The following is an 18,085-nucleotide window of genomic DNA, read 5'->3' on the forward strand; positions in this document are numbered from 1 at the left end:
TCTCAAAGGTTGTCTCTCTATGTCGGCTGTTCCATGAGAGCAAGGTCTCCCCTACATTTTCAAAAGCCTAGAGAAAGCACATCTTAAATCATCATGAGTTATGCATGTCATGAAATTAATTATATTTATTGCGTCTTTGGAGACCTATTTCAGAACCAACCCAAGACACATGACGCAGACATGGAAAAAAGTGTGCGCGCAGAGGTAAACTATTGGAACCGGGATGGTATCCGCTTCTACTTCCTAATGTATAGAAAACAGCCCACTAATTTCATATTTAGGCTATTTATCAGTCTCATGTATGAATAATTCATTAGATGATAGATAGAGAAACAAACATGGGAAACGTGAGCACTTTTTTAAGATTAGTTTCCGACGCTCATAAGTGTCATGCTTAAACTTTTTCTGCTCTATAAAGTTCATTATGTTTTCAGACCATCACACAAATATTAGATTAGATTAGATTAAACTTTATTGTCAGAGAACAACTAAACCTTATGGGCAGGCTACATTAGTCTACAGTCTGTGTAAAAAGAAAACACCTGATTTAGCAGGGGAGGGAAGACTTGCTGTTTTACGCTCTTAACAAAAAGGGTTATAAATAGCACTAATGGTGGTTATTTGGCTCGTAATCATCTACATCTACAGGCTGCATTTTTTTCTTTTTTAAACGCATACAGGTCAATGTATACTATTACTGTTATGTAATACTGTTGTAAATGTTTTTTTTCAGTTTCTGATTGTTCAATGCCCATTGCCCAGCAGTTAAAGCAGACCAGGCTGCAGAAACAAATTAGTGGGGGGGCACAATGGTTTTTCAACACAGGTTCCCTTTTATACGTTTCAGCTGGGACAACGGTGCTGAACTAAACAGCAGAGAGGCAATTGAAAAATCAAATTTCTCTCTATCTTAAGAACATTCACTTATACAAAAACAGACTGAACGGATATATATAACAGACCTGCTGGGGCAGCGGACTGAGATCAGGGGACACAAACAGGCTGGATAAGATGGTCAGGAAGGCCAGTAGCGTGGTTGGGGTGGAGCTGGACTCTAGCGAGGGTGGCGGAGAGGAGGAACCTTGCTAAGCTCCAGGCCATCAGAGAAAACCCCTCCCACCCACTATACACAGACTTGGCTGACAGGAGGAGCATGTTATAAGCTCACACTACCTAAATGCAGCACTGAATGGCACAGGAAGTCCTTCATTCCGACAGCCATCAGACTATATAATGCATCACTGTGCCTCACTGCATCACTGAGCACAGAGTGACAGTTACCATCTTCCTGGACTCTTACTTTTTAAATAGCACTGTGCAATATTACACCTACTGTAGACTTCAGTATATTTTTTACTGTATTTATTTACTGTATCTTTTATTCTATTTTTATTCTATTTCATTTTATTCTATTCTTAGGCCATTTGTTTTGTTATTCTTATTCGTGACTTGTTCTGTCTAAATGTTTAATGTTGAGTGATTTGCAGTGTCAAATTTCCCTCAGGATAATACATTTCTATTCTATTCTATTCTATATGTTTGAAAAGTCTCCATTTATTCAACACTTCACTGACAAACTGAACTGAACTGACAAAAATAAGGTGCATAAAAAAGCAAACAGAATTTCTCCACAGGCTACTCACAATCGTTAGTAGAGCGGCAAGCAGCGTTTGGGGACAGAGTGAAATCTTCTTAAAACACTGTCCCTCCACTCATTCCTGAACTCTTTTGTTAAGTCCTTCTCAAATGCCAACTGAATTAAATTGGCCTTGCGTCGATGAAGCATACTAAGGCGATGTTCTGTAAAGACGTTCTTGAGGGTAGAAAACGAATTCTCACAGAGTGCCGTGCTAGCTTCAGTAGTGTTGTTGTTGACATCAGTGCCCACTAGGGCTGTCCCCGACTAAGGATTTGGATAGTTGACTTTGATTGACAAAAAATAAATAAAAAAATGTTTACCAGGGTGGGCACAGCTGACTCTGTGGGCGGGCCCGGCCCCCTAATGCCCGCCCATGGCGCCGGGTCTGAGTTAAAGGGTGGGTTCAACTTCAGATAGTTCATAAAACTTAGTTTAGTTAGAAATAAAAAATTAAATAAAGAGAGTGTACAGGTGACAAGTACAGTATGAGGTATAACTATATATTCACAATTAATTATATGCCAATATTAAGTAAATTTTATGCTTTGAAGGCACAACAATTGCATTTCCAATAAATATTAGGTTTAGGGCTGTCCCCGACTAAAGATTTGGATAGTCGGCTATGATTGGCCAAAATGTGCCGTTAGTCGACAAAAGAAATATATATATATATAATATATATTTTTGTATCATTCCATTTGGGCTGTGGGGGTGCTTAATGTCTGAAGGAGTCAACTGAAGGCTTCTTGTCCTCTGCAAAAGCATGCAATTGGTCCACTGATGGATACATCTTGATATTTGTCTAGTCTAGTGTGTTCATTAGATGGGTGAAATCCTCTTTCAGTGCCTCTGTGCCTATTTTCTTAGGCAGTTAGCCTCTGGTATGCGTGCCATTAGCGTTAGCCACGCTTCTAGGCCTCTTTTCTTTTGGAAAGAATGATAAAAATTAAAATATCTTTTGATAAATATATATATATATATATATATATATATATATTTTTTTTGTATTCGACTAAGAGGTTGGCAGTCGACTACGGCTCCTTTCGACCGATTAGTCGACTAATAGGGGTCAGCCCTAATTAGGTTAGAAAATGTATTTGCCGGATTTAACGTGACTTCCTTTAATCGAATGTGCCTTTGTTAATTTGATTACATCTGCCCATTTTGTATTGTACAAGATTTTTTAAATAAATAAAATAAAATATACTATACTATACTAAAAAGCAAACAAGCAACCAAAAAACGTCCGGTATAAACCATGCCCACTTCCAGCCACTATCCGAATACAGATACAGATCATTTTGTTGGATGAACAGATACAGTAGATACAGATATCTCCGCACACCCCTATTTGTAATGTGTTTTTACTTTGCAATATCCTACCATTGTTATAAATATAATAATGACACAACAATATAGCCACCATTTACATTTCTCAAAAACCTGGGCGTTTTGGGGAGATACCCTGCTGTCAGCCACAGACAGTTCACATCTAGTCTAAAGGTAGAATCTGTAATGCTGTCAAACAGTGACCTATAGGCAAAAAAGCCCTGCTTGGTATTGCATTGCTTTTGTTTTGATCTGGTGTGTGGGTTGGAGTAGATTGCTTTAATTAACAGTATATTATGTTACTAAACTCTATGGAAGGTTACAAAAGAAAAACCAGAGGTTGCCGTTTGATGGCATTACAGATTCTACCTTTAAGAACAAAAGTGGTGAAGAGGAGACAACGACAGCATTCCAATTAGATTATTTTATTGCCACATCTGCTATCCTAGAACAGCACGACGAGTTGTTTGAAAATAGTGTCCTTCATCAATTTGAGCCAGCTGTGCTTTTGATCAAGCCTGTAGTATCCTAGTTACCAAATGTGTTGCTGCAGGAAGTACACGTGTCCTCCATTGAAAACAACCATGTAGCTCAGTGCAGTTCTATACTTGCGGTGACTAGTGCATCTGGTTTGCAAGCCCCTTGAGGTGTGCTACCCTGACGTATTCCATCACCCAGAGACGCACATGCCAAGTAGCCATTGGGTTTAGTTAAGGTCTCATGCCTGCTGGATTTAAATCCAAATCCCAGCGGCACCTTTTAGTTTGCCCAGGCGAGTTGGCGAATGCAGCTATCAGTCATTAATTTTATGTGGATATTATTGGCAGTTATTGGTAAGTGGGCAAGAGCTAAATCACATACTGTAGTAGATTGTTTTTGTCTGCTCTGCCCTGCAGAAGCTAACCGCAGTAACTAGGCAAACAGTGAAACTGATTAAAATGGCTTTAAAGTTATTTGACTATCCAGTGATTTTGTACTGAATTCTTTATACCCTTTTTCTCTAAAACAGAGCTGAAACTTTGTTATGAGATAAAACAGATATTGAGAAATAAAATCTCACTTATAACAACATTTTGAAAAAAATTATGTGTTACTGCGGTTAGCTTCTGCAGGGCAGTGCTGTTAAAGGTGTGTGTGAGCATCAATATGGTTAATGTAATGGACCAGTCTGCATTACCCAGACCAGGCCAGTGCAAGGGGTATTCAGCTAACAAGAGCAGGTATTTACGTTAAACAACATGTCAGGAGTTTCCCCACAGCGACTACTAAAGATCCATCTCATCTCATCATACAGATTCAGACTTGGCAAAATCCATAACCAAAGCCTTAAGGTTGTTTATAGCAAACTATATGCAGCCCAGTGCAGTCGTGGATGGTTTGTCATTTAGGTGTACCTCTCGTAATCACTTCAGCAACAAGGTCATTCTCAATCTTGGAACAGACACAAATTTTCAAAGAATTATCCAACACACGCCCACTATAGAGTCACTAGGTCTATGGAGGGATGGACCAGAAGAGACGGGAAAAGAAAAAGGTGCTACATATACTTATGAGAGCCACCTAGAATTAACAAATAATTGATAGACATATTGTTCTCAGTTACGTTTTTTATTTTTTTCAAATACAATTGGAATTGGCGATGGTATTTTTTCTCCCCAATAACCAAAAACCTTTTGTGAAGCGTTCCACCCCTAATGGGCATCAGGTTTGAATAAAAAGAAAAGAGGTATGTGCGTACATTTCAGTTCAGCAGGAAGGCATAACACCTCCACAGTCCTCCACCATCTCAAACAGGAAGTGATGGGGGCTGCTGCGGCGAGCAACTTCCCCAGCAGTCTCCTCGCTGTTGCTGCGGAGCCCGGCCTGCAGGTGGCGCTGTGAGAGGAGGAGCTCCAGTGTGCGAGCAGAGTCTGTGGGCGGAGAGCTGGTGTGGGAGGCGGCCAGGTGGAGCGCCGTCAGCCCCCCGTTGGTCTGGGCGTTGAGCTCCGCCCCTCGCCGCAGTAGGAGGGCCACCACCGTGACACGGGCCCAGCGGCAGGCGCTGTGGAGGGGCATCCAGCTGTCGACCGTGCGGGGGTTGACGTTAGAACCCGCGGCTAGCAAGGTCGAGGCCACATCAACATGGCCTCCATACGCCGCGCGGTGCAATGGGGTGTAGCCGTCCTCGTCGTGGCAACGCACCAGCGAAGGGTCGGCAGACAGCAACCTCTGGACTGTTGACAGCTGAGACAGAGAGGATCATTGTTAATGAATAATGTTAATGTTTTCCCTTTCAAGTATAGACACTTGAATGTGTCTGATTAAGACTTTCAGATATGTTCCCTTAGGACAGGGGTCAGCGACCTTTACTATCAAAAGAGCCCTTTTTCCCCCTCCCACAAAATAAAATTCATCTGGAGCCGCAAAAATTATTTACCCTTAAAATGAAGATAACACAGTGTATAACATTTTATATATAGTTATCCCCAAGCATACCCCACATTTAGCATAAAATGCCTGACAATTGCATACCCAAAGTAATTAGCAATTTATTATACTTTATACTTATAGCACACAGTTTGTTGCATTAATGGAATTATAAAGCAACTAAAAGAAGATTTTTGACTTTTTATTGCCGTTTTTACCTGTTATAACAAAGGAAAACCTCAAACTCTTATGAAGAGGAGAAAAAAAGACTGGCTGTGTAGACCTATTTTTAAATGAAACACAGAAGAGGAGACAAAACACTGGCATCTGTAGACCTACTTTGAAATAAAACCCTGAACTATTCAGGTATATTTGAGTCTTTCCCTTATTTGTGGAACATTTATAAAATAAAAAGTAGTCCACTTTGAAGAAAGACTACCATGTGTAGACCTACTTTGAAATAAAACCCTGAACTATGCAGCTCTATTTGAGTCCTTCCCTTGTTTGTGGAAAATCTATCAAATAAAAAGTAATTTTTTTTGTTGTTCGCAAATTTCTCACCACATATCAGGCATACAGGTAAGCCTGCATCGTTAGTCGTGAAAGCAAATTAATCTGTCCACGCTGAATTAAACCCTCTATTTTCCTCAGACTTTCCTTTTTTTGGATTTATCCATGGTTAGCTTACTGGGGGGTCGGAAACTCAAGGGAGGGAGAGGCGCGGGGTGTGACGTACTGTATATTTTAGTTGATGAAATATTTTAGTTGACTAAATATTTTAGTGTGTCACAGTATGATATCGATCTCCAAAATAAGAGATACAAAAAAAAGCTGTTTTATTTTGATAACATGCTCGGGACCGGGGCTGTGCTGTTTTGGGCCACTCCGTTCACTAGCCACGACACGGCACTACAACAGGGGTTTGTTTATTTTGAAATGCCGGCTTAGCTATAGTGAATGTTCTTTTTAAAGTGTGGGCCCCACTTAACACATTGGGTGCCAACGATGAGAAATCTCGTTGTTGGCCGCCATGCGTTGAGTGCCAACAACGAGTTCTCGTTATTTTCTCGGTATTTGTTTTATTAGCGATATCCATAAATTTTTCATCCATCCAGCCTCACGTTATCATTTGGACTGGCTCTGATCTAGAAAAGGGCAAATACCGCCCCCTATCGTCTCCTGGATGGTATTGCACCCATTGGATTGGAGTAAATGGAAATGCATGAGAAAAAAAAAACTCCGGATTCCACATTTGACTTCTGAGCCATGTAACCTGAGACTGTTGCATTCATTGAGGCAACCGAAAGCAGCATGGATTATGTGTTTCGAGGTCTAACGTTGGATCAATAAATGTGATCGATATTTGGAATGGCGATCAGGAATTGGATTAATCTTTTTGCAGAACATAAGGTAAGGACTTTATTTTACCAGTCTTGGGGTAATCAGATGTTTTTTCACATATTTCACAACGTGTCTCATATGTGTGTATGTGTGTGTGCGTGCGTAACTTTAGCGCCAGGCAGGGCATAGATAATCGATTTTTCAGCCCGCTTCTCTAGCGTGCATATGTACACATATACTATCGATAATCTAGTGTTTATTTGAAGACGATTCATAAATAGGCCGAAAAATTACAACGTGTTTTGTGTATTCCAGTAAATGGTTATTTTCATGGATTTTTCTGGAATCACTAGAAATCTTCAAAACTATACTCGTATTCAAAACGGAAATGTACTGATGAAAAAACTATCAGTTTCGTACATGTTGACAGCAAGCAAGTCATTGATAAGCGACAGGCGTATTAGACACATAGCCATAATTTAAGATATAGTTTATGTGTTCGCAAATATCCCCGTCCTCTCATTGACTAAAGCGCTGGCACTCAAGTGATAAATAGCGCACCCCCTGCTGGCAATCTTAAGGTTTGTTTATTTAGAGTGTATTGTGTTACCAGCGTTTTCAGGCTGGGAAGTGTGTGCTGCGAGCGTTCGCCAGTACAGTAGCACAGTTGTGCACTAGAATATTATCGTGCCGCCACAGGGCGAAGGTTTATCAATAACGCAACATGGTTATGCGTTGGGCTACTGCTGTGTTGCCTTTAAAGGGAACGTCCACCATTAAGGTAACATTGTGATGTGCTGTTCTATTGCCATGTCAACCTGCAATTGAAACAGTAAAGGGAGAGACTGATAATTGGATCCACGGTGTTGTGTGTATTTACTTTGAATAAGATAATTACTTAGCTCAGTGAAATACTTGTGATCAAGAATGTTGTGATAGATTGACCAGTATATGTAAAGGGGTCCTGCACTAATGTGATTTCTCACCAGCGGAGCAAGAAGGTACTATTTTGGGGGAGACTGTATTGATCACTACTTTCACTGGGTGTGAGGGGGTACGCCGCTTACTAGACGGGACGCAGTTGTTAAGGGGGTTACAGGTTACCGATGAGTATTTGTCATTACAAAGTCCTGCATGACTACTGTACCTGTTCCTAGGTTAGTAAATCCTAAGGCCCTGTCTACTGCCTTCCTACACCTTACGTCTAGCAACGCGGCCACTACAGTTGGGGGTCCGGTGGGACTTAGCTCCTCCGTGTCCCTGCTATCCGGTGTTCGTATAACCTCACCCTCACCAAGCGGAGGTAATCCACCCTGCTACACATGCATGCCTCACAGCATTGTTTTCATGAGGCTAACTAGCCTATCTTTTAAAACCACATCTTTATTTATTTATGTTGTTATTATTATTACTATTCCAGTGACACATGCCAGGATTTCATGAAGATCTGTTTTTTTCACGTTCACCACAAGACTGCGGTAGTTTTCCGTAACACAAATTATACAATGGCATGCAAATTTCTTGATTCTGATTGGCTGAAACAGTGAAGTTGCCGGTTGTTATTTCGTATAACACACTCCACGTGACCCCAGAACCCGCCCACAACCGAATAACTTTTTTTCCGAATCACTCCGCCGTTCATTGTTTTTATGAATGAAACCAAGATGGCGGACAATAACCTTTATGAATGGATGTATTGATTTCGTCATAACGACTCATTCAAAAAAGATAAAGTCACCTGGAATATGTTAGTTGTTTACACAATGTTGGATTATGTAATTGGTTTGTCATGACTCATTGTAAAACAAAATATAAAAATCGCGGGGGGGGGGGGGGGGGGTTCTGAGGAGAGTGGCCACTGGCTAAGTGCTCTCTGTGTCGGGTGCCGGTGTTGTGCCGAATTCAGACTCCCTGCCAGAATCCGACTCCCTCTCGGGTGAACGTGCATTTACTCTATCAGCCTACCCAGCATGTAATACGTTCTTTGTTAAAACTCAACTCTTTATTATTGGTGCATAGATTGCAGAAATACGGGAACGTTTTGATTATATTTAAAAGGCTTTGACATTGTAAAACGAAAAAAGTTTCGAAGCTGTAAGCAGAATACAAGTCATAGGAACACCCACGATATAGTGTTCTTCCCCCTTCCTACTGTATAAGAAAGAATTGCATTGCAAGGAGAACAGAGGTTATTTGTTCAGTTTATGTGTATACAAAACCCTTGCAATAAATGTGTCTTAAATGAATGAAAAGCATACATAGCACCTAATGCTGCTCTGGATACAGGTAGTAGCATATATCGTGTGGGTGTTCCTATGACTTGTATTCTGCTTACAGCTTTGAAACTCCACTTATTTCGTTTTACAATGTCAAAGCCTTTTAAATATAATAAAAACGTCCCCGTATTTCTGTCCACTTTATCGTTTTATGACAGACATATGATAGAGTGTATGCGCCAATAATAACGAGTTGAGTTCTAACAAAGAACATATTACATGCTGGGTAGGCTGATAAGAGTAAATGCGTGTCCACGCGAGGGGGAGACGGATTCTGGCAGGGAGTCCGAATTCGGCACAACACCGGTTGTTATTTCGTATAACACACTCCACGTGACCCCAGAACCTCAATGTAAATAAACCATAATCACCCTACAAAAGGTTCTGAGAATTCTGTTCCAGCTAAGAGGCAAAATAACGACAGATTCACAAACTGCACTATAACCGGGAATGTTACCATCAATGTAAATAAACCATAATCACCCTACAAAAACAGTACTGTATTTGTAAATCTGGTATATCATAAATGTATAGATGTAGCAGTACTGTCTATCTGTATGTCATGTATGACATATGTTAATACAATTTGCAATCATTCAATCAAGCATGACTTCCATTGGATCTACGTTTTCTGTTTTGGGATCTACTATTTCTGTTTTTGAATAAATCTCCATTATGCTTCAATTACTGTGTGTTAATAATAATAATAATAATAATAATAATAATAATAATAATAATAATAATAATAATAATAATAATAATAATAATAAGGTTGGGTGAATTGGGTCATTGTATAAAAGACATTATATCACTTGAAGTCATGTGTTATAGGAATTAGATCACGCCTAGGGGGGTCTAACGACCCTCCGCTGCGCGTCGGGCCTAACAACCACCCCTAGGCATGATCTAATTCCTATAACACACTCTGTCACGTGATGTAATGCTTAAATATAGCAGCAACAACAAAACGACTTGCTACAAAACAAACGCATTCAGAGAAAATTATGAAATGTGCTATGATTTTATGTTGAGTAAAATTATAATTTACTGAAATGTGACTTTTAAAGATAAAATGTATTAAATTAATCACTATCTCTGCCAAAAGTGGTTGCCATGGTAACTCTGTGGCAGGTGGTGCATGTGTAGGGGCTGGTTTAAGCGGGGGAAGGGTATTTTTCTATCGCCAAACTTCTCAACCAAATGTATCATTCTGTGTTGTCAATAATTTGCCAGTGATTTTAAATATGAAAGAAAATATGTAAGACAGATTCTTAAGATAGGGATGACTCTCCATTCAAAGAGATAGGGGTCAGGTCTCGTTAGCCTTGTATCAAGATGGCGGCAGAGTCACCTCTTATAAATACCTGGGTATCTGGTTAGATAATAGTAATACACTTTCTTTTTCTCAACATGTGTTACATCTTCAATCAAAAATAAAAGCAAGACTTGGTTTCTTGTACAGGAATCGCTTCTGCTTTACTCACTCTGCTAAACGCTCTCTAGTCCAAATGTCCATTCTCCCATTGTTTGACTATGGCGATGTCATTTACATGCACGCCTTAATGGTTTGTATCACTCACACAATTAGGTTTGCTACAAATGCCCCCCTTTTCAACACGTGACTTGTACACATCTGTAAATTGGCCATCATTACACTATTTTTTTTTTTATTATTGGCTCCATTTTCCTCCGATTTTCTCCCATCCCAATGTTAGTCGTATGCCAATTCCCAGTCCCTTCCTGGTCGCTGCGCACTTACCCCCCACAGTCAGATCATCTGGGAGAGTGGAGGCTACCACGTGCTTCCTCCGACACACGTCCAGCCAATCACCGCTTCTTTTCACCTCTCTCTCTCTCTCTCTCTCTCTCTCTCTCTCTCTGGCAGCGCGGATTCTCATCGAGAGGGCGTAGCGTGTGGGAGGATCACACTATCCCCCTCAAGTCCTATCCGCGCTTAGCAGGCGCCCCGACCGAACTGTAGGAGTCGCTGTTTACAACGACCCGGACCCACCCCGCCAGCTTCTCCCACCCTCTAATACAGCCAATTGTATTAGTGCAGACGGCCAGCCAAGCTGGTGACAACCCCGGACATCATTACACTCCTGACGAGAAATTCACTAAACCTTCCTTGGTCTGATCCCTCCTTATTTGATACACTTGTTAAAATTGTCATCTACTCCCTATAACACCAGAGCTGCTCACCATATCTCGCTAGATGTTCCCCGTGTTAACACTTCCTTCGGTCAATCCTCCTTCCAATTTGCTGCTCCCAGCGACTCAATCGCAGGGTTCTTTACACACATCTGCAACTGTCACACAGCCTTTTAACTGTCATTTGACTGTTCTGCTTCATGTATGCCCCCTTTGTAATTGTATTTGGTTGTTGGTTGATGTGTTTTAATTATTTCCATTACCTCTGCTCTGATGCATGTACCATCGGTCTCTTTAAAAAAAAGTCTTCTTTCCCTGTTACTCCTCGAGGGGACCTTTTGTCCTCTCACCAGGCTGTCACTGAAAAGAATACAATTTTTTTCTTAATTGACCTGCCTGGGAATAAACTGTTAAATAAATAAATAAAAAAGAGTGAACTGACTTTGGTTACAAGCCCGGCCTGAGGCTGAATATTTTCACACACACCAGTTATTCCTTCACTAATTTGAAACAGAACAGGGGGAATAAACTTCTCTCCCTGTTAAATGAAGTCTTTTGGCACAACCGTTGGTCTAGTTTAAGTGTTTAATCGTTTCCATCTAGGGAATACAAATGTATTTCAGTCGAGAGTAACTCACGCTAGCTACTCTCATTGAAATTTAAAATCCCCAGGCAAAGAGTACAGCTGCAACACATCAGTCAAGTCTGGGAAATGGCAAGTGGACAAGATAAAGAGAGAATATCCTGCATACTAGGGATTCATATTTTCTCTTGAAAATAAGACATCAGTACGCAAATCAGTACTAAAAAATCAGTACGCCTCTCCTGACAGCAGATGTGTGGGTAGTGGGTTGGGGCTGAAAAGGTTTGTGAACCACAGGGCAACATGAAAACAGTGTTTTTATTCAAACCAAACATTTTCCTCCTAAAGGTCACCAGAATTGTCCATCTGATGATTGCTCTACAACATTTTCTCTCTGAACACCCCCCGCCCAAACAATAGTCCTGACGTGTCCTGGTTCAACACTTACACGATTGTTCTCTGCTGCCCAAAGCATCAACTCCTCTGGTCTCTCTTTCAGATTCTCCTCCTTTTGAAGATACCATTCCTCACTGTGCTCCTCCTCCTCCTCCTCCTCCTCTTCCTCCTCGTCTAACTCGTCCCCAGTCCACAGGCTGCTCGTCCCACGAGGGATCAGGCGTCCATGTGTTTCCAGCAGCTCCAGCTGGTTAAAATCTTCTGAGAAATCCATAGATCTCTACTTCTGAGAGAGAGAGAGAATAAATAAACCATTAATGAGGAGTGCGATGGAACACGTATTCACGCCAAACCATTCAGTACAGGACATGTGGTTCAATATGCCTTGCAATTAGGGTTGGGTACCTTTCAGATTTGAACCGATAGCTGTGAATCGATACCGGTACCCAACGGTACCTTTTTTTAGGTACTTTAGTCTCAAAGATTTTTATCTACCTACCTCAGTTGTAAAGAAAAGAAATTCCAAACTTAATTTATTATCATTATTATTTATTTAGAACAATTTGTCAATATATACTGTAGGGCTGACCCCATATTAGTCGATTAGTCGACTAATCGGTGGAAAGGAGCCGTAGTCGACTGCCAACCTCTTAGTCTAATACAAAAAAGAAATACAACGTTTTTATACAAAATATATATATATATATTTTTTGTATCATTCTTTCCAAAAGAAAAGAGGCCTAGAAGCGTGGCTAACGCTAATGGCACGCATACCAGAGGTTAACTGCCTACGAAAACAGGCACAGAGGCACTGAAAGAGGATTTCACCCATCTAATGAACACACTAGACTAGACAAATATCAAGATGTATCCATCAGTGGACCAATTACATGCTTTTGCAGAGGACAAGAAGCCTTCAGTCGACTCCTTCAGACATTAAGCACCCCCACAGCCCAATTGGAATAATAAAAAATTAAAAAAAAAAATTAATTATACTTTTTTTTGTCGATTAATAGTCGATTAACGGCAATTTTTGGCCAATCATAGTCGACTATCCAAATCCTTAGTCGGGGACAGCCCTAATATACTGTATATAATATATAATATTGCAGCGAGCGGGCGGCTAAGTGGCGCAATGGGCAAGGCGCTAGCCACTAACGCAGGAGATGCTGGGTTCGAGCCCAGCTCTCTGCGTTGCTTCCGGCTTGGCTGGTCGTTCATACTAATACAATTGGCAGTATTAGGGGGTGGGAAAGCCGGTGGGTGGGGATCGGACGTTGTGGACAGCTACTCCTACAGGTCGGTTGGTGCGCCTGTACAGCAGAATCAGGAAGTATCGGGGGCAGCGTGATCCTCCCACTCCTCGCCACTGAGAGATCGCGCTGTACTGCCTCCTTGTGTACCAGAGGGGACACGTGATGCAAGGCTTCATCCACATTGCAGCCGACCAGTGGGAGGCATGGTCTAGCAACGTTCGAGACAGGGGAGGGGAGAATTGGATAATACGAAATTGGGATGGGAGAAAAATAGAAAAATGGGGAGAAAAAAGTAGATACAAAAATATATATATTGCAGCGAGCGTTGTCTGCATCTAGCTTTGTAAAGTGTAACAACAGTTGTGACCATTTTCGGCTTGCCATTGCCCCGACTGCTTTGTTGTTGAATCAAGTCAACGTTGACGTGAACGTGCGGCACACTTCATTTATCACTACTGATAATGCTTCAATGAACAACAAGGCATTTCAGCAGATCTTATCCACATAATGGAGCACGGTCCAGACTGAGAAAGACTTCTTTCTGCAAGTCACCAAAGACGTACCAACAGCTGAGGAAGAAACTAGAATAAAACTGCCGGAAACTAGTGCTGCACAATGAATCTAATCTATCTAGTGCTGCACGATTAATCTAATTTAGTGCTGCCCGATTAATCTAATTTAGTGCTGCCCGATTAATCTAATCTAGTGCTGCACGATTAGTCTAATCTAGTGACGCACGATTAATCTAATTTAGTGCTGCACGATTAACCTAATCTAGTGCTGCACGATTCATCTAATCTACTGATGCACGATTATTTATATAATTTAGTGCTGCATGATTAACCTAATCTAGTGCTGCACGATTAATGAATGAATGAATGAAGTTTTTTATTTTACGGTCTTATTTACAGACAAATCAAAAACAAAAACCTGTGTGGACTTTCAAAAAAATTATAAAAACATTTTTAAATCACAAATGTACATAATAAGGCAAGCTCACACACAAAATCCAAAATCAACGACCGAAAAAAAGGAATAGGCTGAAGCACATTTTTGCCAATCCTTTACAAATTCTTAAAAACGAAATATATTTTAATATAAGAAAAATATGCTGCAGGATATAATATATATATATATATTTTTATCTAATTTAGTGCTGCACGATTAATCTAATTTAGTGCTGCACGATTAATCTAATTTAGTGTTGCACAAAAGTGCACAATTAATCTAATCTAGTGCTGCACGATTAACCTAATCGCAACTGCATTCGTGATGTCAGCCTGTGCAATTATATAACCACAAAACAGGCTGTTACTTAATTAAATAAATGCGTAGGTGTGTGTGTGTGTGTGTGTGTGTGTGTGTGTGTGTGTGTGCTGAATGCTTGTGAGTGAAAGCCTGCAACTTCTCGCATTACATGTCCAAATCTGAACCGTATATATGCTTATACGCATTATATTTGCACACATAATGTTGTGGCCAATGCTCAAAATGTTAAGAAAAGTTAGACGTACGTAGTACGTACCTACTGGTCACAGAAGTCTTCAATAATATTTGAGTGGTAATCTATTTTGTGAATACATTCGTTGAAACACGGACCGATGCGTGATGACAAGCCCCCGCACGCTGGGACTCCATTTATGAAATGGTGGAGATAATTAAAACAGTCTGTTCAGTTCTAGCAGATGATAGAAAGAATTGGCAACTCATGCCAAAAGATTCTGACATTACAATTCTCTAGGGTGTAAAAGAGGTCCGCTCTTTCACTGATGGAACCATTTTTCACCACGGTGGTGAAAAACACGTCATTCTCTCCTTGTCCGGCTGCTAACTTGGAAAATAATATCTATTTTGACAGTTGAGGAGAGTGACAGCAAACTAACAAAAATCTACTTAAAGAAAGTATTGGAGAATATCTCAGATAAAGGCATGAGGACTGGCATCTGCTAACACAGCTGGTTTCTCCAATCAAGGTTAGAATGATACGATGTTGCCCCGTGCTGTTGCCCTGTTGTACTACACCATTAAGACGAATGGAAAACACAACAAATGCAGATGCTTCCATACAGGTGTACTGCATGATACAAATAAGCTATTAACATCCTATCATGCTCTGTGGGTATATAACAATGCTGAGCAGGCCAGGGTGACCAGTTTGAATCAAGATGGCAAGAGGAAAAGATCTAACTTTGACTTTGAACCTTCAGAGGTTTGTCCTGAGTGGGAGGTTTGAAGGGTCAAAGTGGGTATCAAACAGGAGGGAAGCCTGTCAGGTTTTAAACTGTGGATACCAAACAGAGAAGGTAAAGACAACTTTGAACTGTTGAACAGTAATCCAGAACTATTTTATTATTATTATTATTATTATGCACTGTAAAAAGAAAAAAAAATATTATTTTATATGTCTGCACTTTATGTGCTCATTTCATGTCTATTCTACTACTTATTACACTGCACTATTTTACTCTGTTTATTATATCTTACTCTTTCTAATATTGTCTATTTTCTTTTAACTGAATCAAACCATAAACAATGTGGCCTGTTGGGGATCCTAATGTGAAAAACTGTGAGTGTCTATGTCTGCACTGTATGTGCTCATTTTGTGCCTGTCTTTTTTCTGTTGTGAAGCACTTTGAGCTGCAGTTTCTGTATGAAAGTTGTATTATTCTGATTATTATTTATTAAAAAGACTGCAGATAACCATTTCATGAAATTTATATATCAGGAATGTTGTTATATGTACAGTATCATATTAGTTGAGATAGATGATGATGGCATCCAATGTAATCAAAAAAGTCAACCAATGAACTAGATTCTTGTACCGGATCTCCTCTCTGGTAAACAAGATTAGTATACCCTGAAGACTAGCAGGAGCACTCATTCAAGGGTACTACGACTATGCTTGCACCTCATGGTACCAAAGCACCTCAAACGCGCTAAAAACTAAATTACAAACATCACAAAACAAACTGGTCAGACTACTGCTTGACCTTACTACTAGAACCCACCTCACCCCTGCCCACTTTGACAACCTAGGATGGCTTAGAGTAGACGACAGAGTACAGCAACTTGCAATGGGCCTGGTCTACAAGATACACTACACCACACAGGTACCCATGTACATGTCAAAATACTTCCCAAAGGTCAGTGGATACCACAAACACAACACCAGAGGGAGCTCCACAAATCATGATAAACCCAGATTCGGCTCAAACAAGGACTAAACACGTTTAGCAATTATGCCACATCAATGTGGAACGCCCTACCCACAGCTGTAAAGGAATGTGAATCACTACCCAATACCCACATCAAAACCTCTCTAAAGAGCACCTACGGGAGACTGCAATCCAAAACTGGCCCCTGTAAATGTCCAAACCCAACCCCCTCCAATGTACAGTCCCCCCCCCCCCCCCCACACTTCCCAACCTCCTCCAATGTACAGTTTCTTCCCCCTCAAATGTATACTCTTTCTTAGACTCTTTTTGTATCACAAACAGTACTGTATTTGTAGATCTGGTATGTCATAAATGTCTAGATGTACTGCCTATCTGTATGTATGTCATTGTTATGATGAATTGAAAATGGGGGACCCTGATGTAAACAAGACGAAAGTCTTTCTCTGGTCTGCATGACTGCATCCCCTTAACAATGGTGTGTATTGAGCTGTACTGTATTTGTATCCATTCTGCAATCTGTTAAACCAATCAATCAATGCCTTGAGCATCACACTGGAATCTGATACTAGGACCTGATTAGATTTCGGTCAGGAAATATTGCCCATCGATGGTCAACGTTTGAAAAGTAGCCCAGCTAGAGCAATGACATTGAATTATTCTCAAATGACATGATGAGGCGACGTTAAATTGACTAACACACAGGTCTACTCTGCACTGCACAGCACAACACTGCCCAGCAACTGCAGCATTGCGTTATCCAAATTACAACATTTCCGCTGGCTACATCGTATATAAACAATATAATTGATATCGCTATAGTGTATAAGAGGCACTAACATAGCTACCCCGCTGGATTTCGATTTCGACTTCAAAACAAACCGATCAGCTCAGCTACTTCTTCTTCTTCTTTTGCATTCCGGCAGACTAGACGCCCGTTAGCGTATTGCTGCCTCGCCCTGTTTGGACTCAAGTACTGCACAACCTGAAGTGTAGCAAGCCAGTAGTAGAGAAGATTAATTCTTCTTCTTCTTCGTGTACTTTCCGGCAGACTGGACACCTTCCGGCGTATTGCTGCCTAACAGATTTATCTGCTCACAAGTTCTCCTCTCCTTCTACTCTACCGCCATCTACTGGAATCCTTCCTCCCCCACATTGTCCAATGACGTGCAGCTAACACTGCTTCCTCCTGACTGACTCCCCCTCTGTGACACACGCTTCGCCCCCCGCGGCCTGACTCGGTCCTACTCGCTCACTCACACCCCCCTTCCCTAACGTTACCTGCCACCCTGTTTAACTCCGTCAAAACATCCTCCACTGTCAACCCCTCCATACCCAAGTGTCCCACTGCTGCTAAAACTATCAACCTAGTCCTCTCTGTCCTACTACTAACCGCCGCTGTCGTATTCACTACTCCTGCCACAAAGGCCACCATACCTAACTTCTCCCTAAACACCCTCTCTTTCTTCGCCTGAACCTCCTCTACCACCCGATGCCCTATCCTAAAACCCTGCCCCCTATCTTGCCTTCCCTGA

General features: G+C 41.0%; 1 protein-coding gene across 2 annotated transcripts; it reads right to left on the bottom strand.

Moving 5' to 3' along the window:
- Nucleotides 1–4,568: 4,568 nt before the first annotated feature.
- On the bottom strand, nucleotides 4,569–17,519 carry LOC311231887 (ankyrin repeat domain-containing protein 49-like). Of its 2 annotated transcripts, none has more exons than XM_084318515.1 (3): nucleotides 17,391–17,519; nucleotides 12,174–12,407; nucleotides 4,569–5,191 (listed from the first exon to the last, which is right to left on the bottom strand). In XM_084318515.1, the coding sequence occupies exons 2-3, from the start codon at nucleotides 12,393–12,395 to the stop codon at nucleotides 4,715–4,717; spliced, it is 699 nt and encodes a 232-aa protein (XP_084174641.1). In that variant the 5' UTR covers nucleotides 12,396–12,407; nucleotides 17,391–17,519; the 3' UTR covers nucleotides 4,569–4,714. The 2 variants fall into 2 exon arrangements, with proteins under 2 accessions (XP_084174641.1, XP_084174642.1); XM_084318516.1 differs by having other exon boundaries at nucleotides 17,399–17,451.
- Between the last annotated feature and the right edge of the window lie 566 nt (nucleotides 17,520–18,085).

The sequence above is a fragment of the Notolepis coatsorum genome, assembly GCF_963971535.1.
Source record: "Notolepis coatsorum genome assembly, chromosome: 7".
Lineage (NCBI taxonomy): Eukaryota > Metazoa > Chordata > Actinopteri > Aulopiformes > Paralepididae > Notolepis > Notolepis coatsorum.